Source organism: Siphateles boraxobius, unplaced genomic scaffold, assembly GCF_051911475.1.
Source record: "Siphateles boraxobius isolate OS27281-9 unplaced genomic scaffold, OSU_SipBor_1 76, whole genome shotgun sequence".
Classification (NCBI taxonomy): Eukaryota; Metazoa; Chordata; class Actinopteri; order Cypriniformes; family Leuciscidae; genus Siphateles; species Siphateles boraxobius.
The window spans coordinates 3089843-3115051 of NW_027509204.1; the positions used below are offsets into that span (position 1 = coordinate 3089843).

Sequence of the window (25209 nt, forward strand, 5' to 3'; positions counted from 1 at the left end):
AGAGTCATTAATGTCAGGGATCTCTCTACACCTGAACTCTCTTACCCGCTGTGAGTGACTGGAGCTCCACCGCAGTGCAGATCTCTCGACCAGAACCGCTGTTGAACAGCAGGACTCAGAGGTTTGCTCCAGGCTCATGGGAAAACGCCAGCTCTAGTACAGCAATGCATGACTGCTCTTCAGCAGAACCTCGCGTTTCTTTGAGCAATATGTGCGTGCAGACACATGCAGGCCGTACTGCAAGTGAACAGCCCAACGTGGGTTTCCTTGTGTGTCTTGTACAGTGATGTGAATAAGTTAGGACACCCATGCTAAAGTTGCCTAAAAAGAGGAATAAAAAATCATCTTTTGGAAATTGATCTTAATGCCTTAATTAGAAAAATGAGGAAAAATCCAACCTTTAAGGACACCAATTTTCTTTGTGTATGAATAATGTATCATACATAAATAAATGTTCTTCCTTAAAATACAGGGTGCATAAGTCAGGACACCCTTATGTTAAATTCCCATAGAGTCTGGCAGATTTTTATTTTTAAAGGCCAGTTATTTCATGGATCCAGGATAATATGCATCCTGATAAAGTTCCCTTGGCCTTTGGAATTAAAATATCTAACATCATCACATTCCCTTCACTATATCTAGAGATTGGTATGGGGCACTTTCCATAAGATAATCTTTCAATGCAAATCAAACCAGCTATTAGGCTAACTGAAATACAACCATACCAATCTCTAGATATGGTGAAGGGAATGTGATGATGTTAGATATTTTAATTCCAAAGGCCAAGGGAACTTTATCAGGATGCATATTATCCTGGATCCATGAAATAACTGGCCTTTAAAAATAAAAATCTGCCAGACTCTATGGGAATTTAACATAAGGGTGTCCTGTATTTTAAGGAAGAACATTTATTTATTTATGATACATTATTCATTCACAAATAAAATTGGTGTCCTTAAAGGTTGGATTTTTCCTCATGTTTTTAATTAAGGCATTAAAATCAATTTCCAAAAGATGATTTTTTATTCCTCTTTTTAGGCAACTTTAGCATGGGTGTCCTAACTTATTCACATCACTGTATGTATCACTTCAACAAAACAGTTTGTTTAATAGCTGATGATAGCACTAGACAGTCATAAATCAGATTTCAACATCTGACGAACTGTTATTACTGTATAATGTGGTTCCTAATGGGATTAGTAGACATGACTTTGGGTTGACAGAATAGCTTATTTCTATACAGTCAGTCGCTTTGGATAAAAGCATTAATGTATGTAATGACCATCATGTTCACACACAGTGCACACAACTACTTATACTTGTACAAATAAATGAGTTTCCATCATGAAACTTCGCCCCGCTATATAAAAAGCCTTGCTTTTCAGACTTCTTGATTGTGAATGTCTGTTTCCCCTGGACAGGAACTTCTGTGCTTACGTGGTCCAGAAGAACGTCACCTGTGTGATGCAGGATGGAGTGGCCACATATATCAAACCAGAGTACACTACCAAGTGCATATGGGGACAGAAATGTCCTGTGCTCATGTAAGTCATGCACTGAGAATCTTGAATGGAATAAAATGTAGATTTTAGTGTTTGACCAAAATATAGTTTCAAATGGGTGTTTATTTTTCAAAATAAGACCAGAAAGATGGGCTCAAACATTGAATGTTATATGTTTTGGTGGTGTTTGAAGATTGTGTGATCATTGTGTCTTAGAGTTGCCCTCTAGTGGCCACTCAGAATACTGTTCAAAGTCAAGTGAAACTGTGTTATGTTGCGTGTTTTTAAACTGGAATACACTGAAAAAACAGTGAAAAATGCTTTTCTATATTAGTTTAATTGAAAAGCATGTTTTTCAATTTAAACCTATTTTGTTCAGCTTGTCTAAAAGCAAATAACATAGAAACAGTTAATAGGGGAAAAATAGTATTGTTAAATAGTGCAGAACACATTCTGACTAGCTTTACTGACTGCAGAAATGAGTTGTATTCATTTTTCTTTCTTGCTTTTGTTAGTACACAACAGAAAATACAATTCCTATTTTAAAAAGAAATCACAATAAACATTAAGGTCTTTTGAAGGTGTCTTTATTTATAGTAGGTAAACTAAATTAAACATTAACAAAATGTTTTTAGTTTTATCCCATGTGAAAATGTTACTTTCATATTAATTTAGCTTTTGTTTATGGTGAAATTATTATAAGTTTTAAAAATCCTAAATATAATGATATTGACCTACATAAAGTAACATTTTGGCGTATGTCTAAAGTATATATTCATTAAGTAAATTATATATAAAATATGTCTGATTATATAAACAATATATTAAGTACTGTATGGTATTATCTTTAATAATAAATAATATTTTTACTTTCTATTAATCTTTTTGTCTTTAGGGTTTTTTTCTCAAAATTAAATTTATGGCTTTTATTCAAACAAATATTAAATTATGATTAAATATTAATAAAAAATCTTTCCTTTCCCAATCAATGTGGCTGTTACTCTCTCAGCTTGTTTGCAGCAGAGATGAACAGGATCGAAGTGCAGAAGTCTTATTCAGAAACAAACTCAAATCTTCACATAACACTCGAGAACACCAAATTAACACGACATAGAGCTGAAAATGAACTGAAAGACACACGGGGCTTAAATAGACAGAACTAACCAATCAAAGAAAGTGAAACACCTGTGAAAACTTAATGAAACCATTTGCAACCTGGGAGAATAACAGGGAAACAGAGGATGACAGGACTAATAAACAGAACAAGAAACCCAACCTTAGAAACAGAGATGAACAGAACAGAAAGCATGACCAAACTCAAAACATGACAGTAACAAAGTTGGTTTTAATTTTGTCCAAAATATATATGTATAATCGGCTACATCATTACGGTCATGCCTGAATGTCAGTGAATAGAAGCCCTGAAGGTGATCTGGTTTTGCACAGGGCAAACGGATGGTGAAGTGTGAAGTTCATTCAGTGTGTTTTTCCCGCAGATATCGGACACTCTTCAAACCACAGTACAAAATCGGGCATAAGACCATCACTGAACTGGAGTGGCGTTGTTGCCCCGGTTTCTCTGGAGAAAACTGCTTTGATGGGTCGACCTCTGACCCGGATGGCATGATGCCACCCTTCAAGGGCTCGCTCCCCCGTCCCGGGGTCAAGGGTTACCCCAGGCCACATCCCAAAACCCCCTTTCCTGGAGGACACCCCGACAACAAACCCATCCCTAGTGGCTTCATACCAACTTATGGTAAATGCAAGTTACACATCTCACCATTAGCAGTTTGATTATTAATGTGACATGGACACATGCGTTAATATTTGGGTAAAATTTAATCGTAATAAATAGATCATTACAAAGTTATAATGTTTACAATGGTACTGTACATTAATGTTTTAAAGCCAAACATCTATGCAAGGGTTTCCCAAACTTTTTGTCGTAAAATATTTATTTGAAGTACCCCCTGCGATTTGAAGTTAATATTTAAATAATTTGACAACACTCTCGCATTTTTAATGGCTCTCTGATGTTGGTTAATGGTCACATGACATGCAAATGAATAGATAAAACATTAAATCGTTTTTTACCTTCTTTTGGTAAATGTTTTATTTTTAGTTCTTCTAGCTGGACTCAAACTTACATTTACATTTAGTCATTTAGCAGACGCTTTTATCCAAATGGACTTACATCTGAGGACTAAAGCAAGCGAGTCATCGTGAAGAGGGAAGAACGACGCAAGAAGTGCTCAAAATACAAAGTTCAGGCATTGCTCAGAGTAGCAAAAGCCAGACAAGGGAAGATTTAAAAGGGAAGGAAAGATTTAAAAGGGAATAATTTTATTTATTTATTATTATTATTATTTTTTTATGTTAAGTACTCACGGAAGAGATTAGTTTTCAGTTTTTTTTTAAATGCTGTCAGGGATTCTGCATCACGGACGAGGGTGGGGAGATCATTCCACCAGCATGGAACCGTGAATGAGAATGTTCTGGAGAGTGATTTAGTGCCTCGCTGTGATGGCACCACGAGCCTTAGCTCCTTGGCCGATCGTAGGCTTCTGGTAGGGACGTAGACTTGTAGTAGGGAGTGAAAGTAGGACGGAGCTGTGTCTAAGGAAGATCTGTAAGCAAGCGTCAAAGCTTTGAATTTGATGCGAGCAGCGAGTGGTAGCCAATGCAGTGAGATGAACAGAGGAGTGACGTGAGCCCTTTTGGGCTCGTAGAAGACATTGCAGTAATCAAGCCTAGAAATAACCAGGGCCTGGACGAGAAGTTGTGTTGCATGCTCAGTTAGGAAAGGCCTGATCTTCTTGATGTTATACATTGCAAACCTGCATGATCGAGCTGTCTTTGTAATGTGGTCTGTGAAGGTCAACTGGTCATCAAATATTACTCCAAGATTTCTGACCGACCTTGATGGGGTGATTGAGGATGACTCTAGCTGGATAGTGAAGTCGTGCTTTAGAGACGGATGGCCAGGGAGGACGAGAAGCTCAGTCTTTGCCAGGTTGAGCTGCAGGTGATGTTCCATGCTGAGATGTCCGCCAGACAGCTTGAGATACGTGCAGCTACTGTGGGATCATCTGGTTGAAATGAGAGGTGGAGCTGTGTGTCATCAGCATAGTAATGGTAAGAGAAACCATGTGCCTGTATGATGGGTCCCAATGATGTGGTGTAGATGGAGAAGAGGAGCGGTCCAAGAACTGAACCCTGAGGAACCCCTGTGTTCAGTTGATGTGCTTTGGATTCCTTGCCTCTCCATGTAACCCTGAAGGACCTACCTGTGAGATAGGACTCAAACCAGTGGAGGGAAGGTCCTTTGATGCCCAGTGATGAGAGGGTGGACAGAAGGATCTGATGATTCACAGTGTCGAAGGCAGCAGAAAGATCCAGCAGAATGAGAACTGAAGATTTGGAAGCAGCTTTTGCGATTTTGCGATTCGCAGGGCTTCTGTGACCGACAGTAGTGCAGTCTCGGTTGAATGGCCTTTCTTGAAGCCAGATTGGTTGACATCTAGCTGGTTAGTCAGAGACAGGAAAGATGACACTTGGTTGAAAGCAACGCGTTCAAGTGTTTTCACAAAGAATGGTAGGAGAGAGACAGGTCTGTAATTCTCTAAAAGTGATGTGTCTAATGTTGTTTTTTTTAAGCAGTGGAGTTACCCGAGCCTGCTTGAATGCTGTAGGGAAAATGCCAGTATGGGGGGATGAGTTGATGATGTGTGTGAGTGCTGGTAGAAGTGTGGGAGAGATGGCTTGTAGAAGGTGTGAGGGGATGGGGTCTAGAGGGCAGGTGTAGGATGACTGGAGAGGAGAAGTTTAGATACTTCTTTCTCGGTTAGCGGAGAGAAGGTAAAGAGAAGGTTTCTGGTAGTGGGAGAGGATGGTTTGGGTTCCTGTGTGTGTGGAGTTGAGAACTGACTGCTGATCGAGGTTGTTTTGTTGGTGAAGAAGTTAGCAAAGTCATCTGCAGTTAAAGAGGAGGTGGGTGATGGTGGAGGTGGACAGAGGAGAGAGTTGAATGTCTTGAAAAGTGTTCGTGTGTTAGAGGCGCTGTTGATCTTGCTGTGGAAATATGAAGATTTTGCAGCTCCAAACTTCTTTTTAGTTGTGATAGTGTCTCAGTCGACATTTCAATCACACTGTTGTTATTTAATTAAACAGCAGCCTTTGATTTGATAATCACAATTATCGTGGAGCCCCATTTGTTTGTGTTAATTTTACTTTGGATATAATTAATTTAGTGCTGGGCAACGATTAATCGCATCCAAAATAAAAGTTTGTGTTTACATAATATATGTGTGTGTACTGTGTATAATAATTTTGCATATATAAACACACACACATATGCATGTATATATTTAAGAAATATTTGCATGTATATACTGTACATGTATTTATACATAATTTATATTATATAAATATAAATCTTTTATATATATATAACACATTTTTCTTAAATCTATACATGCATATGTGGTCGCGATTAACCGTTGCCCAGATTTAAATTATTTGCTTTTAGTAGCGAACCCCCTGAAGTTCCTTCACTAACCGCGAGAAACCCTGATCTACACTTTTCGAATTTCGTAAATGTAGATTGTAAAGGTGTAAAAGTTTCTCACTTCTTCCCAGGTCCAAAGGCGGGAGTCTCTGGTGAACGCTTGGACCGCATAGAAGAAAACCTTCGTAAACTGGCTCAAGATCTTGACTCACTGAACGGCCTGGTGTCAGGCATGGAGGAGCGTCTGCGCGTGTCTCTGCGCGAGGACACCAGGAAGATGCTGAGCTCTCTGCTCCCTGGCGCCCCCCGGCTGTTGGACACCTCTGTGGGCTTCGGGCTGATCCCGGAGGGCACGCCAAACGGTTTAGACGGTGAGAACCTCCCTGGTTTTGAAGAGTTGGTGGGGAATGTGATGGAGGTCAGAGATGAGCTGAAGGTCAAGAGTAAGATGCTGGACGAGATCCGGGGAATGGTGATGGGACACGATGGCCATTTAAAGCGGCTGATAGACACAGCCACCGGGAGACCCGTCCCTGGGGATCAGCGGCGTCTAGAGGAACTCCTGGACTCCAGACTGGCCGGAGTGAGGGCCGATGTCCTCGATGGCTTTGAGAGGAGACTGACGGGTCTGGAGAGTCACTGTGATGAGAGAATTGGTCAGGTGGGTTGATCACTCAACTTTTCACCAAGAATAAGTTGGACCGTTGAGCATAATGACATTTGTTTTGTTGGTTCTAATTCAAGTCGGGATGAACCGGAAATTGGCAGTAGTTTAATTATTGCAACTAATGTTTCATACATGTGTCAAAGTGCAGCATTGCAAGCAGGTATTGAAAACTAAATTAAGAATTACAACTCTTTAGCGATATTAGATGATCAAATCAAAGCAATATTCAATCATGCATTGAATCATGCATTGAAAATCTAACTTTTAAAGTTGTTTATATGTCTATGAGGTGTTTTTAATATGCTTTAAGACAAACCATGTGTAAATTCATAAGTCGACAGCAATGCTGAGTATTTTCTCCTTAAAACTGCAGTGAACCAAAGACAGTCTCAAAAACACGATTTGAAATCGCTGGTGTTTCTGACGTCACAAACTACCTTGTAACCAATCAGATCAAGGTGTGATCGTCAACAAGTGGATTCTGAGCTGAGTGAGTGAGTGGAGGTGGGGCTCATTTGCATATTCATAGACCGCGCATACTAAATGAGGCAAGAGTGTAGAGTTACATTTAAACTATTTTGAGGCATGAATACATTTTTTCAAGAGAAAAAACATTCAAGTAAGTCATTTCGGTGATCATTTTATGATGGTGATCAAAATGAGTTTTAAAGGACAAGTTCGGTATTTTACACTTAAAGCCCTGTTTTAAGATCGTTTCTGATGAAATAGAACGGTTAAGATTGAAATTTGGACAAATGCTGCTGTCCCGAGAATTTTCGGTTTCTGTTTTAGCACCCCCCACCTCCACAATGGTTTCATAGGTGCACTGGAACAATCCTTCCTAAAACACATTAAACTTTAGTTTAAAAAGACATGAAACTCACCGAGTGGTCTGGGGTGTTCACTGATATGCTCACACAAAAATCGCGGCAAAAGATGCTTTCCAACAGGTTTTCTCATAGTTTTTGTCCTGACTTCAGTCAATGGAGTTGGACAAAAACTATGATATGCCCATCTGCCATTTGCCACCATCATTATGTCTGTGAAAAGGGGATGTGCTCTTGACAAGCTCAATCCACTCCGCGCTTCGTTTATTAGCTTGCGCACACCAGCTATATATGCGTGAATATTTAAGTTGTTTAACGTTATATTAATTCGATACATTTACTTCATATATCCTTCTCTGATTTATCCATTCTGCTCTCTGTTTGCTCTGTTATCAGTGTTTCTTTGTCACAAGCACTATACTGTACACGCAGTTTGGTTGTTGGTATAGGAGCAAGGTAATCACCAACTACAGTAAGACGTAGCTTTACAGTAACCTATGCTTCTCCATCCATTTACGCTTTTTTCCAAATGGTGATGTGAACCTCCTTCTGTCTGGTGTTAATAGCTGCAGTGTATTTGCACACACAACGGCTGCAACCACAGTGCGGTCCCCTCATGACAACCGTCTGGACTGAGCAGAGTAGGGGACATCTCTAGGGTCTTCAAGTGGGCACTTTCCGTCCTCAGTGTTTCGTCGACTAGCCCACGACACCTCAAGAGGGCTCGACAGTGACTCTGGTGTCCCAGAGTCTTTACATCCCTCCTGCTTCTGAGGCTGCTCCTTTGACCTAACCACAATCTCTCGCAACCTCTCCACAACCCGACCATACGCGCCAACCCGTTTGATTAAAGCTGCCGAGCCCCACTGCGGACGTTAAAGCGGTCAGTGGCAACGGTTCCATATGGCATACTAACGCAAAACACAATATCTGTCCAAACACCAATCCTCATGCACGCAAAATACACAGGAACATAATAACTGTAATTACTATGCAAGCTACACAAATAAACCAACAGACTCTTCAAATTTTTAAGAATTTTTCGAAAGTGTAGCATGTTCACAGCCAGCCAGACTCTTTCCGTCTCAACCACAGCCAGTTGCTGCTCCTCTCTGCTGCTTCAGATAAGTTCTTTACTGTCCGACGCAACTCTTGGCCACTGAATCCGACGTCTCTGAGGAACCGGGTTGTGGAGTGTGCCACAAATCCTCGACAACCCACTTCCACTGGATAAACCCGGACTCTCCATCCTCGCTGTTCTGCTTCAGTGGCCAGCTGAGCATACCACAGTTTCTTCCTCTCATATGCCTCATCTACAGCATCCTCCCATGGGACTGTTAACTCTATCAGTTGAACAATGCGTGCTGATCCAGACCACAAAACAATATCTGGTCGGAGGTTAGTGGTGGCAATCTCAGGTGGAAAAATAAGCCGTTGATCAAGATCAGCCAGCATTTTCCAGTCCCTAGCAGCTTCCAGTTGTCCTGAGCAAGAATTGGTTTTAACACCTTTTCTTGGTGGTTGCTCGCCTGGGCGGAGGAATATTGTCTTCTGTGTGTAATGTTTTGCTAGAACAGGTGGCAACTTATTGGTCATGTTACAGTTATCTTCCAATGCTAAAGCCAAACATCGGAGTACTTGGTCATGGCGGCAAGTAAACCGACCTTGGCTAAAAGCCACCTTACATCCTGTCAAAATGTGCCTTAATGTGGCAGACGGTGAACACAAAGGACAAGAGGGATCCTCTCCTATCCAGAGGTTTAGGTTCTGTGGTGATGGGAGAACATCATATGTTCCCCTGATAAGGTAACTGATCCTACTCTCTTCCATTGACCAAAGGTCTTGCCAGCCCATCTTGCGTTGTTCTATACTCTCCCATCTCATCCACTCTCCCTGCTTGGCCTGGGAAATGGCCTTTATACACCTCATCCTCTCCTCCTGCTTTCGCACCTCGCCGACTACGAGCTTTCTCCTTTGAGCTGGGGCTGCCTTGTGCCATTTAGGAGGAGCTAAACTGAGCCCAAAACCCCCTCTTCCATGCTGTACCTGTCCCACAATATCACCAATTTGAAGGGCAGGCTTTGCCTCTTCCAAATATTTCTTTGCTGACCACTTTCTACCAGTTTTTAACACAGGTGCTGCCTCCCTTACACATTTGGTGCGTGACTCTACTAAGGTCATTTCCAGTCTAACCTTGGCGCACTTAAACTCCTCGGTTAAAGCAGAGACTGGCAGCTGCAATATTCTTTTACTATAAAGTCCCACTCTGCTGAGGCAGCGTGGAACTCCCAACCATTTCCTGATATATGAACTTATTAATGCTTCCAGCTTATCCACTGTTGTCAAAGAAACCTCGTTCACAGTCAGTGGCCACAGCAACCTTGGCAGTAGACCAAACTGAAAGCACCAGAGTTTTAGTTTCCCTGGTAGAGCGCAGCTGTTTATGCTCTTCAACCCTTCCACTGCTTGTTGTCTAACTTCTCCCAATCAAACTGTGTCCTTTAGATCCTCATCGTACCATCTCCCAAGACTCTTCACTGGCTTCTCAGAAACTGTTGGTATTGCCTCACCATTAATGAAGAATGTTTTATCTACCACCTTGCCTTTAATTATCGAGATGCTACTTTTGAACTGAAGTGTCAATGAAGCCATTCTTTAATAGGTAGGTTGACAATCTCTGAGCAATAATGCTGAAGAAAATCTTACCTTCGACGTTTAATAGTGAAATAGGACAAAACTGACTGATGCTTGTAGCATCTTTTTCTTTAGGTATAAAGACTCCACCTGCCATGCTCTAGATACAACCTGCTTTTCCCATGCCACTTTTATCAATTTCCACAGAATTCGTAGAACTCCTGAAGCACTCTTGTACACTCTGTACGGAACTCCATTAGGCCCTGGAGATGATGGAGCCCTTGCCTTTCTCACACTTCTCTTTCCACTTAGGTGCACAGACCTCCATTTGGTATTCTGGTGGATTGATAGGTGGGATGTCTGACGGAATTGACATAGGCTCATGCCTTTTTGCATCTGTATGCATTTCCTCCAAATATCTCTCTAGCTCAACCCTAGATGCTTTTAAAGTGCCATTCTTCTCACTGGTGAATAACTTCTTTATGAATTTGAATGGGTCTTTATAGAAATTAGCCCTCGCACGCTCCTTCTTTTTGTAGCGTTTCCATAGGCACTCAGCTCTGCATAATGTTGCAAGCTTATCATTTATGGCCCTTTGTAAGAGATTGAGTCCCTCCTTCTGACCTTGTTCTGCTCTTTTCCATTGCTTCCTCAGCTGCCTCCTTTCTCTAACTAACCCTTTAATTTTCTGCTGCCGTCTAGACTTTCCAGGAGTAGTTTTGACTTTTTCTTTCCTTTTTTCACACCAAACCTCTCACTTCCATATGCGTAAATGATGTCCCCAAATTTATCCAGCTTCTTTTCAACTGTACCAGTTCATCTTTCCAATGCAAAGCATAGATCTGTGTTTACCGTGTCCCATGCAGTTTTCTCACAAGCTCTTGGCCATCTAACTCCAGGCCTATGCCCGTTGAGGTTCTTTTCTCTCTTTTGCTGGTTAATCTGACCGGGTTCACAAGTATCAATCAATGTGTTCATCACTAACTGTGCAAACCCTCCTCTCCTCTATGACAGGGGTGCTGATATCCTGCGAACTGTGGTTTGCTTCCTGTCGCTGGATTTCATTCGACTGACTTGACTGACTTCGTAAGAAGTACTGATCAATGCGAGGCCCTTGTCCCTTCTCTCTCAAGCATTTCATTTTCCCTTGATGAATCTTCAAACCCCTGACCGGTGTTGCCTTGCTCCAGCCACAGACACAAGCTTGGAGTTCAATGACTTTGCTAACTGCAGAACCTTTTGTGAATTACTCTCCATACTCATATCCGTTTCCATTCCAAAGTTGTTAACCATGTTGTCCAACATTGAGTCATCTTCCGCCCCCGCTCTCGCAGACTCTAGGGGTATTTTCCTCTTTAATTTCTCAGAAGCCTTGGGCGGGTGTATCCAGCATCCTGTAAACACAGAGCTGGATACTGCCGACAAGGGTAACTAACCCTTACCAGCCCCATTGGGGTCTCTTTCCTCCTGTCAGCTGTCTCTCCAGGCTGTCGCAAGGTCTTTCCCTTGTTGCCAGCAGCACTATTCACCGCAGTCACTGGACATATCCAGATCTTCATGATTTCCATTACACGATAGTGGATGTTAAAACTTCATGCTCATTTGTACTCGGCTTTCGCCAAGATAAGCACCAACTAAGATGTAGCTTTACAGTAACCTATGCTTCTCCATCCATTTACGCTTCTTTCCACATGGTGATATGAATCTCCTTCTGTCTGGTGTTAATAGCTGCAGTGTATTTGCACACACAACGGCTGCAACCACAGTGCGGTCCCCTCATGACAACCGTCTGGATTGAGCAGAGTAGGGAACATCTCTAGGGTCTTCAAGAGGGCACCTTCCGTCCTCAGTGTTTCGTCGACTAGCCCACGACACCTCAAGAGGGCTCGACAGTGACTCTGGCGTCCCAAAGTCACCCCCCTCCGTCCCCCACTCAACTCAGCCCAGCTTACTGACCTTTACATCCCTCCTGCTGCTGAGGCTGCTCCTTTGATCTAACCACAATCTCTCACAACCTTTCCACAACCCAACCATACGCGCCAACCCGTTTGACTAAGGCTGTCGAGCCCCACTGCAAACGTTAAAGTGGTCAGTGGCAACGGTTCTGTACGGCATACTACCGCAAAACACAATATCTGTCCAAAGTATATAAGTACAGACTAGGATTCATTAATCTAAGGCCTGGTTTCACAGACAGGGCTTAGATTAATTCAAGATTAGGCATTTTTTTACTGCATTTAAGTAGCTTTTATAAGCATGTCTTAGAAAAAACAACAACTGGTGTGCATCTTGAGACAAAACAATGGCACTGATATATTTTAAGATATGCCATCTTAAAGATTGATGAGATTAAAACATCTCAAACGTGCATTTTAGTCTTGGACTAGTCTTGTGCCTTGTCTGTGAAACCAGGGGTACAGAACTTATAAAGAACTTATTTAGCATTTAAATTAAACTGAATATAATACAAGTTTTTGAGGCAGAGCATAATCAGCTATAAGACACAACATATATTCTGTTTAAAAGTACGTTTTCCTGTGTCCTGTCCTTAGGTTCAGCAGCAGTGTCATAACGAGCACTTAACAGGTCAAGAACAGATTCAAGTCTCGCTGGATGGGCGAGAGACGGGCTTGAGGAAAGAGCTGGGTGAGCTGCAGGCACAGATCCTGGGTCTGACGGTGACCGAGAGCTGCTGTGGCGAGATGAACAGCCTGACTCAGAGGATGTTCCAGCTGGAGGACTCAGTCACGGGCCTGACCGAGTCCCAGAGGCAGCTTCAAGTGGACATGACTGACCAGACACTCTCTATCGAGACCCTACTGGAGAGCCGGATGGTGGACATGGAGAGCAGGATTAATGCCTCAAAACACGGACCCCACGATGGGTTCAGCTCCCTGGATGGATTCAAGACTTTGTTAGACGATAAGCTGAAGACATTGGAGCGCCGTCTGTTCGTAGCGGTGGAGGAGTTGAGCAACGCCACGGCACCGGCGCTGCTAGAGGGGCAAGTGGTGCCAGCACTGGAGACGGAGATCGACAGTGTCAGGCGGAGGGTGGAGGCTGACCTGGATGGGATGCAGAAGCAGATGTCTGTCCTCGAGATCCTCTGCACCTCTGCTTGCTCTCCTGCCTCTAGCCCGGACACGGCCCTCATCCAGACGGAGGAAGAAGACTGCAAGGAAACAGAAAAGAAGATGATGGACCGCCTGGACGTGCACTCAAGCAAACTGGACCATCTCAACAGCACCTTACTAGGTCTCCTAACACAGCTGTCCCAGGAGAACAAAGAGGGCTCTATTCAAGGGGAAATCACACTCCTGAAGATCAATGTCAACTCCGTCAATCGTACCTTGAAGGGTCTACGGGATTCAGTCAGCCTGTTTGCTCGAGAAGTCGGCAAGGTGAACTCCACATGGGAGGAACGGGAAAGCCGTTTGGTCACTCAGGTGCAGGGCATTTCCGATCTGGTGGAGCGGCAGGCGTCCATGCTTGGGTCCGGGGAGCAGAGGCTGATCCAGCTGAAGGGGGAACTCCAGAGCTTGCGGCGGAGGCTAGCCGGGGAACTGCAGGGTTGTCGGACCACAACGCTGGGAATGCAACAGGAGGTGATGGGGGTGGAAAGCCGAATCACCCAGGTTGAAGGACAGTGTGGCAGCCTAAGTGAGTTAGCCGATGACCTTGAGAGAATCCGCAGTGAGCTGGAAAGACATTCGGACAGCTTCCTGGAGCAGGTCAGCGGGACACTAGAAAGCCACTCTGAGCAGCTGGTCCAACTGAAGGACGGTCTTAAAGACTGCGTGAGCAAAACGGACCCCGCAAGGGGTGACGGCCAGTAATCTGTCCTCTATAGAGAAACCACAAGGCCTGAGGTTGTACAAACTTGCAATATTGTGTTCCCTCAACAGGGCATGTTGTCTCCTATTATTTGTTTTAAGCCTTTATACCGAGTTTTGTTAACTTATATGAAGAAAGTGTGACTGCATTATTAAATATATTAGACGATTTGTTAAATGAAGTAACAAACATGCAAAACACATGAAAGTGAATGTTATGACACTACTAAGTTGCTACGGGTTTCTAATGGCAAGTACTGTTCACTACCTTCTCATCTCAGCATCCAAGTCATCTCCTGATTGAATTACTGTATCATAACACTACGAAGCTACACATTTTTTTTTAATAAAAGTTTGATGAGTGTGAAATAGTTTGTTTTAAAAATATATTTCGCATTATTGAAATGTTTTCTAAGAGATTATAATTTTTCATTAATAAAAGCGAGTTGTGTGAACTGAAGAAAAAAAGTTTGTCAACTATTTCCTTTATATTCTGATTATTCTGATTCTAATGGATCATTTGTGGAAGTTCCAGTAATGACCACCCAGTGCCATCAAGAACCAACTAATGAAACTGAGGCCATAAAGGGATAATGGACTGTCATTATTACAAAATAAACCCAGTTTGACATTCATGGCAAGCTGAATGGACATTCATATGCTGAATACATGGTGAATTAACAAATAACTGGACACAACATATTGTAGTTTAGTTATTTAAATTATTAAATGATTTTATTATATAAGAACACAGTGTTGTGCGAGACATGAAACGTGCACCGGTCATGTAGGTTAAATTGTTTGCATGTATAGAAAGTGGTCAATACTGTTCAACAGTCATTATACTGAAGTATCTATTCCAGAGAAATATTTGATGTTTATCGTATTAATGATCAAACGTTATGCTATATATAAATAAATATTTCATATTTGTATATCCATGTATGATCCATATTCCAACCCATATTCTTTTATACTGGGTGAACATTATTTTATATGCCAATACAGACACAAGCATCTGTTTGACTGATACTATTTTTTATTTTTCTACATTTCATCATAACCATGTGATAACATCTTCAGGTTTAAATATTCATACTCATTGCATTGTGAGGAAGACTGAAAACATGAATGTAGACAAACACTCTTTTTATATTTTCCATGAGGGCATTGTTTGTAGTGTTTTGGCCTCAGACGTAGATACAATCTGGCCTGGATGAATGTGAGTTTCCTTTTGAATGGGAACTTGCACTACGTTCTACAACGTTTTGGGAAACTCCTCCAGCGTGACTGGTGTCTGAAACATGTGTCTAAACGCGACAATAATGTGACGACAGTACCGGTGCGACCAGAGAATAAAAGGTACACACCAACAATTTCTTTTTGTCTTCAGGATCCATTTGTTTATGTACGTGTGAAGACAATCGCTCAGCCAAGCGTCTCAGGAAGTGCAGTATGTGCCTCCGCATCAGAGCGGGTGGGCGGAGCTGCTATCCCGTCTGCTATTACTAATGTGTGAGGCGGAACTCTGTGGAATTAGATGCAGAGAGAGTGAAGACTGGTGTTATTTTAAGATCTGCCCCCTCTGCTGGCCCGCACAATAGCAGTGCTTGTGGTGGCGATCTCTGGAACCCGACAAGAAGCGATTATTCACCGCTAGTTTGCGAACCCTTCCTAGTTGTAGGCACCTTCGTGAGTGTTGAAGTTTAGAGAGGACGTTTTTCCACTGGTTCGACTGAAGAGCTGAACCCTCCCCCTGAGTCGGGTCTTGAACAAGGTCCTCCGATCCCTGTAATGAGCTTGTTCTGAATTCAGTATCAATCCGTTGTAGACAGTGACGTCGAGTGACTGTCGAGAGCTCTCTGTGAGCCTCCTTGGTGGATCTGTCTTTATGGTGAAGTGTTGTTAGGCCTCCCAAGAGCTGTGCTTGGATAGCAGTATCGAGCTGTCAGGCTCTTTTCTGAGCCTCCTTGGTAAACAGTCCTTAGTGTTGAGTGTAGTTAAGCTTCCTTTTGCAATAGAGGGTCGTTATGCTGAAGCCTTCGCTCTGGGATCTCCGTGGAGACAGTGGATGAACTTGAGGCTAAAAAAAGCGCCTACAACCCAAAGTTTCAAGTTTCTTTTACTCATATAGCACATTTAAAAACAGAAAACACCAAAGTGCTGAACAACTCAAAAAACAAAGAAACACAGGGCAAACCACATATTCATGACAGAAGCTCACAGTGAATTGAAAGCCAATGAAAAAAATTGGTTTTAAGAGACGATTTAAAAACAGTTAAGGACTGTGCAGATCTGATATACGCCTGAAGGCTGTTCCACAGCATAGGGTCGGCTCGGTGCCAGATTATTAAAGGATTTAAAAAAATAAAGAAGAATTTTAAACTCAATTCTGAAATGCACAGGTGGCTAATGCAGATATTTTAAAATTGGAGTAATGTGATCAAATTGATGTGTGCCTTTGAGTAATTTTAAATTTTTGAGTAAAACCTGTTTAATTGTCTTTAAGGTGGGCCTTGCTAGTCTTCCTCTAGCTTTAGAGAGTCATCTTACTGAGACCTCCAATCTTAACGCTCGGTCAGGGTGGCTATGCCGGGTTCTATGGCTCTCTGTGAGCCTCCTTGGCGCACCACCCTTAGGGAAGCGTTGTTAGGTTGCCCTAGGAAATAGAGTCACGAATAGAGTCCACTGGTGCGCACAATGTATGGCAGGGAATGGTGACTCTGGACTTAGCTCCATGGAGTCATTGATTTTATGGTGAAAAGTGTCCTAGGATGCAGTTTCAGTTCCCATTCAAAAGGGAACATCTCGGTTAAAAATGTAACCCTGGTTCCCTGAGAAGGGGAACGAGACACTGTGACTAGTTGCCATGCTTCGTGTATGCGTGCACAGGTAGTGACCGCATAGGCTGTCATGTTGTTGTCCGATGTTATTGTTGCGTTGCCAAGTGCTTCAGACACCGGTCAATGCTGGAGGCTTTCCCCAAAGCGTATAGGATGCAGTGTCTCATTCTCCTTCCCGGTCTGAAAATGTTGTCCCAGTCTGGTCCTGGGGTTAGCTCACATGTAGTTGCAAAATAGTTAGTAAAATGTCTAAAATGGACAATCGAAATGAAGTGTTACCAAATATTTTTAAATAGTAATTATAAAAATGCAGTGTATGATACAGTACATGCACAAACAGCCACATCCAATCAAGCTCTAAACCGGCTGTTTCAATTCCTTATCTGTTCCCAACATAACTGGGCCATTCAGAGCTGTCATTCCTTTGAACTGAATTCATTCATGTTGCTTCCTGTTTGACACAATCACCATCTTTGTATTTCTGCTGCTCTTTGAGTCTCTGCAGCTGTCTGTTAAAAAGAGGCAGATGAGTGTTACACATGGAGAGCGTTATTTTTAGGGGAGGACATACAAAAATGCCAATTCTGTTTTCAGTTTAGCGTCTGATGAAATGCATTTGGGGCTGGATGATATGTGAATGGAAAGTTCAGCGCACTTTAGTTAAAAAGTAAGCATGAAATAAAAATGGACTATTAAAAGTATTTAGCACACTTTATTGGCACAATTAATCAGTGCATGCTATTAAAAAGAAGGAAAAAATTAAAATAAAAACTACTTTTTGACTACTGATGCCACTGAGCTCTCTTTACTTTACAACCCCAAACACCTGTCCCATCCCTTGTTTCTCACTGAAGATCCTGTTATATTTACAATGTTTCATTTACAGTAGGACACACTGTCAAACACACCACTTACAAGCATCAAATGTAAGAGATACGTTTGATATGACAGAGAAGAGAAGGGTTGACAAGATTAATACAAAATGAGCACAAACAATGAAAGATATTTTAAACAGTTAAAAAACACAAAAGCTTCTTACCTAAACCGCATTAGTGTATCTTCCTCATGTCTGTCACGATTTGGCCCTGATAAAGATCCAATGTTCAAAAAAGTTTCAATAAACAAAAGGTTGGTTACTTAGCGGAATAGCAGAAAGGCAACATAACAGCATGTTTCACACAATCACACGAACAATACCAGACAACAACTGAATAAAAAAGAGGAACTTAAATACACATGATGATTGATGACGAACTCGTTAATCAGAAATCATAGTACAAACGAGGAGTGGGAATCTGGAAGAAAGGAAAACAGGTAACTGATCAAAACAAGTAGAAAGTTCATGAAAACGAAACAGAAATAGGCAATTTGTGACAAAGTCAAACTATTTAAAATAAATAAACCTATTTTAATGAATGCATCAATTATTTTCTATAACAATGTTTCATACCTTTGATGCTCTGAAACGCTAATAATATGTGAACTGTGATTCCCACAACTGCTTTTGTTCTATTGTTCCTAATAGCATAGACATACTATCAAAGTGCTAGTACTGTTTTGTTTTTGTAAATAGCACATTTATGAAAGAAATATGCCACAGTTTTCAGAATTTAAAATATAAAGCAGTAAATGCAGTGTTCAAAATGAAGACAATTTTAGACAATATCTAGAGAAAGTTCGCATATGATTTTTGTTTTATTTTTGAGAATCACATTTGATACATCAGGCTTTTATTTTAAGGGAACGACACGGATTCAGTAGCAGGTAACAGAATCATTTATTTGGCTCTCAAATGAGCCCAGGAAAAAGATAACAGGAACACAAAAAGAAAAGAGGAAGTCCAAATACATGTCCACTGGGCCAGGAGAGCACTTCTCAAAAGAAACCAATTATAGCGTCACCCGACCCAGTGTCCGAGTCACACTGAATTCCCAGAAGAAGGTGATGAGCACACAGAGAGGGTCTGGGTTGGTACATCCAACCCCAACAGAAGACAACGCCTGGGCAGGCAGTAGAGGAAACCAGGCCTGGCAGGGCAGGGCAGGGCAGGGCAAGGCAGGGCAGGGCAAGGCAGGGCAGGGCAGGGCAGGGCAGGGCAGGGCAGGGCAGGGCAAGGCAGGACAGGGCAGGGCAGGGCAGGGCAGGGCAAGGCGGTCACAGGAAAAGCATTACACACAACAACGGTCTGACAGAGGACTGAACACAAGAGGATTTAAAATAGGGGAGAAAATGAGGGATTAATTGACAACAGAAGTGAAGAGAACAAGGATAGTTAAGGATGACGAGTGGGAGAGAAGACGCCACAATGAAGGCGGAGCGCATGGCGAGCTGTCAAAACACAGCACATGTGTTCAGAAGACAACAAGGCACACAGAGAGAATACAAACACAGCAGATCAGACTGAAGTCATGAACTTTATGGCTCATATATGATTAAGTGAGAATGTGGTGCTCAGACAAAAACAACACAATTTTATTCAGATACCCAAACTGAGCAAAAAGTCAGATGAAATTTGTGTAATGTAAATCAGTAAACTGTTAAAAATGTTCAACAGTATATTATGCATAACATGTATACATCAGTTGTCACTTAGATACATCTACCAATAATATGTCTTAGTGAGATGATATTTTAACGCTTAGTTTTTTAATGATTATTGAGAAAAGAACAAATAAATAAACAAGTAAATGTTCCTCAATAGACTGATGGATCATATTTGAAACTCATATTTGAATTCATTAAAAAAAAAAAAACCTTTTATGGATAATCAAGTAAATCTACGGATATTTTTGTATGATAACAATGTACTAAAAACTTAAAGTTTTCATTTGATGTGGCGACTATGTTGTCAAAACTATCTCCGTTCACACGGATCTGCAAAAAAGACTAATAACGCGGTGTTATTCATGCCAGACCAGTAGTTGGCGATGTCACTTTGTAATATGCATGAGCTCACAAATTCGCATTTTCTAGTTTACATGGAGATAATAGCAGTATCGTTTTCAGAAGTGCATTTTCAGGGCATAAACGCTGTTGTCAAGTAAATTAACATCAAAACCACATGAGAATTTTTATTTTTTATTTAAAAACGGTGTAAAGTTGCTTCGGTCTACAAATATTATTAACAATATAAAATGTATTCTTAAATTTGCTTTATAAAAATGTACACAGAAGGCATGTAATGTAGTGGATTGTGCACAACAGGATTTCCAGCAACATTTTGATCGCGCTGACAATTTAGAGGGGCCTTACAAATTTGAGTATCAAATATAATAAAGAGGGCTTTATGGTTTAAAGTGAGTCCTCTGAGCATTAATTGAGTGCAGATTTATTTATTTATTAGGGACCATGTACAATTTCAAACATAAATGTTACCATTTGATGCATTGTACCAGAGTTAGCCACAGGCTAATTTACATCTGCAGTCCCCTGGCAGGGTACAATAAAAACAAACTCCCCCACCCCCTACACACATACACACATACACAAAACATGTTGTCAGCACCACATCAGTGACAGTGGGAACAGATCTGAGTGGTCTTCAGAAAAGATTCAGTTGTGATTTAAAACTCTTTATGTCATCTGTTATTGCATCCCACTGTGTAGTGGCTTTAAAAGAAAAAGCAGATTGTCTAAAAGTTGAACGGCAAAAGGGTATTTTACAGTCAAAAATAGAAGCTATTCTGGTAGATTTGACAGAAATTGCAGGGCGATTGCAAACAAAAACCAGTAAACATGCAGGGGCCAGGCCGTGCAGAATCTTATACACTACAGTCAAGTTTGAAAAGAGTCTCAAATTTTCAAAACTCAATAAATTGTGTTCTCTAGGATCTTGCAATGGTGGTACCGAACTAGCTTTTTATCAAGGATTTTTATAGCTTGCTTATATAATGATTCTATTGGTCAAATGGCAGACTCACTGGTCTGTCCCATACAGGTGATACAATATGAAATATGTGAAAAAAATAAAGCATGGATAAATATTTTGGCTACATCCATAGGGAGGGACGATCTAACCTGTCTAAAGTTTGCCAAGTTATATTTTATAGTTTTATAGTTATGTCTCTTAGTGTTTGATCACTTGTAGGTATAATGCGATTAAAGATATTGTGTGCAATAAAAGATAAAAGACAAGTGACTGAATTACTCAAACATACCAAGATATTGCTTAAACTTATTTTATTGGTGTACTTCGGTCATTTCAACAATGATAATAGAAAAAAAAAGATCAGACATCATAGAAAGTGTCTCTACTCAAAGATATGCCCCTACACAAACACTAAGGCCGAGATGTGTTGTACGAGTGGCAGATGGCTTCACTTCAAGGAGACCGCATCTCCTTATGATGGACGGCAGCATCTTATTTTCTCAGAGCATTTCAATTGATATTATACAAATAATGTTGAATGTTTTTCATTTTGAGATTGACGCATCGGTTTGGCTGACAAAAGACATTTTAGTAAGACATAAATATGGTAATGTCATAAGAGGAGCATCTTCATCATCACAAATAATCCTGAAACAGTATTTAAGGCCTGGTATGATAAAAAAAAGAAAAGAAACAAATGTTGGAGTGAATAGAAAATACATGGCATTCACAGAGAGGTAAATGGCACCAAATCATTGTCAGACTAAATGGCTCCAAACTCTTTCTTAATAGTAAATCAATCTTTGTAGATCCTTTATATGACACCTTATGCTCTGAAACACTACACAATATGCACAAGTGAAAAAACACATTAACATATTGAAATATATTTTCTTATAAAAAATAAAAACATGATAACATTGAATAAATTAAGGCAGCCAGTTGTTCAAGGTACGGGTCAGTGCCGTCCCTGTCATTTCAACTGGAGCTGAACGGGTGATATAGAGGAGTGTGCCAATGATGGGACCAGTATTGCATTTTCTTTTCTATTGAAGTTAAATCAACCCAGCAGCTGCAACAAACTTTTGATTTTACAAACATGTTCCTCACAGTAAACATAATGAAATGGAAAAACCCATAATAAATGCTAATCATACTTTGGAACCAAGGAATCAAATACTGTTGAAATCCTGTAAAAAAACCCAAAAAAAAAACAAAAAAACAAAAACAAATCAACTCTATTGAAATATTTGGGAATGTTCAAATCCATATATGATGCGTAGAGAATTCCTATTTGCTCTTTAGGTGCATTCACGTCAAGTCGTAATGCTCATAATTACGTGAATTCAGCTTGTAAAAAGCATATGTGTGTGCCCTCGTATAGCTTGAAATTAGCCTACAGTTTGTACGCTGGGGATTTTCTGAGAGCTCCTGCTGGTACCACATGACCATTGCAGATTAAGGTGTTGATAGTGTTGCAATAGGAAAGCATAATTCCCAGTGCGAGGATTTGAACAGCTCAGAGTAGACGGGTTTCATCTCGAAACCAAGATTATTACGACATGGCGTGGATGCAGCATTTGATTCCAAAATATTCGTTTTTCCATCAGCAATACATTAATTGGGATTTTGAACGTATAACTGTGTCCTACACTGTAAACAAAAATCTGTAGTAAAGCAGAAGTACTGGCCAGTATATTACCCGACATTTCCATACAGGTTAACACCTGCGAATCAATACGGAGCATAGTGACTTTTATATTTAGATGTAGGAATACAGCAACAAGCAATCAAAATTACTCTTCCATGTAAAGTCTTTTTTTCTTGTCTTTTTAAACCAAATTTGACAAGCGACATGACATTTAGTTGGTAGCTTGGTTTTTACCTGGACACAGTGTAAGAGTACTAGCCTATTAGCTTTTATACGAGTAAAAGACCCAGACATTGGCGCAGAGCGTCAGACACGGAGAAAATCAACATTAGAGAGAAGTGCTTGGAGCGCTAAACTCGCTACGGGATCAGCACCATCGGTTACGAGCGCTCAAGAACGGTCTCGCTAACATCTCCTCCTCGCGTGTCTTCATACGAAACAGCGTCCATTCAGTTTAACAGCGAGACATAGCCTCGCATAAGAAACATATTTCAGTGCTTGTTTTTACATCACAGTTATCTTATCGATCTGTTTCCCTCAAAATAATCACAATTACAGTAAAACAATTAACTAAAAAAACTAAAATGTTTATAAAAGAATTAATAAATATGAGGGCCAGCCTCTATGATTTGATGAATACACACAAACACACGCTCACAAATACGCATTACGAAGCCTCTAGATCTCTAAACGGCATAAACGCATGTATTGAGAATATACTAGTTTGAATGAAAGCAAAGGGCCTTGTTCAAGATTCATAAATGATTGACGTGGGCATCATGTTTCAGATTCGTACGAAACACATTTATGTGCAAATTGTTCAGAATGTCATTTGCATTAAGTTCAATGTGACAAATTGTGGAAGAAGCAGAAATTGAGTCTGCTTTCATGAACGTATCCTGCGGCATCATATATATCTGAACGGTGTGCACGCAAATTCCTTATCCGTTTCTTGAAAGCAACCTGACGGATACATACGAAAACTTGAGCAAAAATAGTTTAATTAATGATTTAGACTGAAAACCATTCTCGTGTTTCATGAAGGAGGCCCAAAGTGAGAGTGTTTGGTCTAGTAAAGTTGCTTGTTCAGACAAATGTTTGTCCAAATTTAGCTCAAGATTAACAGGTAATAACACTCAGAATTAAGCAATGTCAATTGTTGGCTCTTGTAAAACTTAATAGCGGAACAGAGTTGTATTCCCCCCCACCCCCTCACACACCCCTTGTTTCAATATGAGGTGAGTACACACACGCAGAGAGGCAGCAGCATATTTCTCCAAATGCAAAGCATGTCAATGTGTTTGTGAAGGGCAGAGCGTGAGAAACACGATCTACTTTATCTACACAATGCAAGCAGGAACTAAAGGGTAAAACTCCTCTGCAAGTACAAACCACAAAATGTTTGTTATGCAGACAATCCAACTATTTTCAATGGCCTGCAGACCCACATAAATACAGCTTGACAAATTTTGAGACTATCCAGTCAGCTAGTCCTGATCTACCTCACATGACACATACTATCCCAGCGCACAGAGCGGAAATACCTGATCGTTCAGACGAAAGCACATTCTGCTGGCATTGCGGTGTTTGTATACGGCTTGGGTTTGTTAATGATCCCATCGTGTGGCTTTTAGTCCATGTCTATTAGCTCTGATATGCTGGTGTACTCCTGAGAGTTGAGAAAATTCACTTATGATAAATGCATTAAAAATGGCAAAACTATTGATGACTAATCTTGCGCTTATGGGCATGTCCAGTTTTTTGTTTAATCAAATGTCCCTCTCTCTAATACCATCTGTTATTCACATCTGTGAGATCAACTAAAAGCTGCTGGCTATTTTTTTTTTTTAGGCATTTGATACGCCCAACTCATGAAAGAAAACTGTGCTTGTCAAGCCATTTCATGGGGTCATAATGTCAAGAAAAATCTTTGTTGTATGCGTTAGCCGGTAAATAAGCATGAAAGCATATAATTGATAAGCATAAATTTAGACTATGTGAGGTCTTTGTTTCCACACAAACGTGTGATCTTAGTAGCATCTACTGTGAGTATCAGTGCATGCTTATTTATTATACATTTAATAAATGTTATTTTTTTTAAATCTGCATTTATTAGTTTGATATTCTAACACACAGAACCAGCTGTGTTTGTTTCTGGCAGAGAAAAAGGCATAGTCCCCAAACCCTGCAATGGCTATTCTGAAGTGTTTTAGCATAACTCTCATCGACCTGTCCGATAACTCTTCCCGTCCCTGCTGTAAACATGACTTCCCCGGAGAGTCTGATTAGAAGACACACTGCACTGGATCTGATCGGCCCGACGAGGGGAAACCAGCAGTCGTGGGGTTTTGGATTCCAGAACAGATCAATTTACATGATAGACAGACAGTGGATGAGTGACAAAGGAAAAATAAAAGGTCAAATGTGGTGAAATTAACACACACACGCACAAAAAAAAAGTATATGAAAAAAGAAAAGACATGAGGATCTGTGGAATCACCCCCTTTCCTAAAACAATAACTTAAATCGATAAAGTGGTGTGGCATGTGTCTCTCCTGTGTGATGTCAGTAGTCAGCGATGGGCGCCAGGTCTCGACTGAGCGTCACTGACACATTCGTGTAAAGACTCCTCCGGGACACTAGAGGGGAGTAATTCAAGTTATTCAGGCCATCCAGACTCTGTCTTTCCTTGGATCTACGAAGTAGCTTGTATCTGAAAAGCAAAAGGAGATAATGTGCATAAGTCTTTAGCAACCAGTCGAAAAACTGAAACTTGACATATGGCCCTATTTAACGACGGGGAAAATGGTCGGCATGGTCTAAAAGTGTTGCCTCTATTCTTTTAATGAGGAATGGGTGTGTTTTGGGTGTAAAGTG

At 40.9% G+C, this 25209-nt stretch overlaps 2 protein-coding genes across 2 annotated transcripts in view; one reads left to right on the forward strand and one right to left on the reverse strand.

The window, feature by feature from the left end:
- Positions 1-14438, forward strand: part of emilin3b (elastin microfibril interfacer 3b) — a 32181-nt gene extending 17743 nt beyond the window's left edge. The window contains exons 2-5 of the mRNA XM_077217776.1: positions 1422-1544; positions 2999-3258; positions 6141-6670; positions 12690-14438. Coding sequence (XP_077073891.1) covers positions 1422-1544; positions 2999-3258; positions 6141-6670; positions 12690-13973 — 2197 coding nt within the window. The 3' untranslated portion in view covers positions 13974-14438. The remainder of the gene's footprint in view (positions 1-1421; positions 1545-2998; positions 3259-6140; positions 6671-12689) is intronic.
- Positions 14439-20977: 6539 nt separating this feature from the next.
- Positions 20978-25209, reverse strand: part of b4galt5 (UDP-Gal:betaGlcNAc beta 1,4- galactosyltransferase, polypeptide 5) — a 34574-nt gene continuing 30342 nt past the window's right edge. The window contains exon 9 of the mRNA XM_077217787.1: positions 20978-25045. Within this exon, the coding sequence (XP_077073902.1) occupies positions 24898-25045 (148 nt within the window). The 3' untranslated portion in view covers positions 20978-24897. The remainder of the gene's footprint in view (positions 25046-25209) is intronic.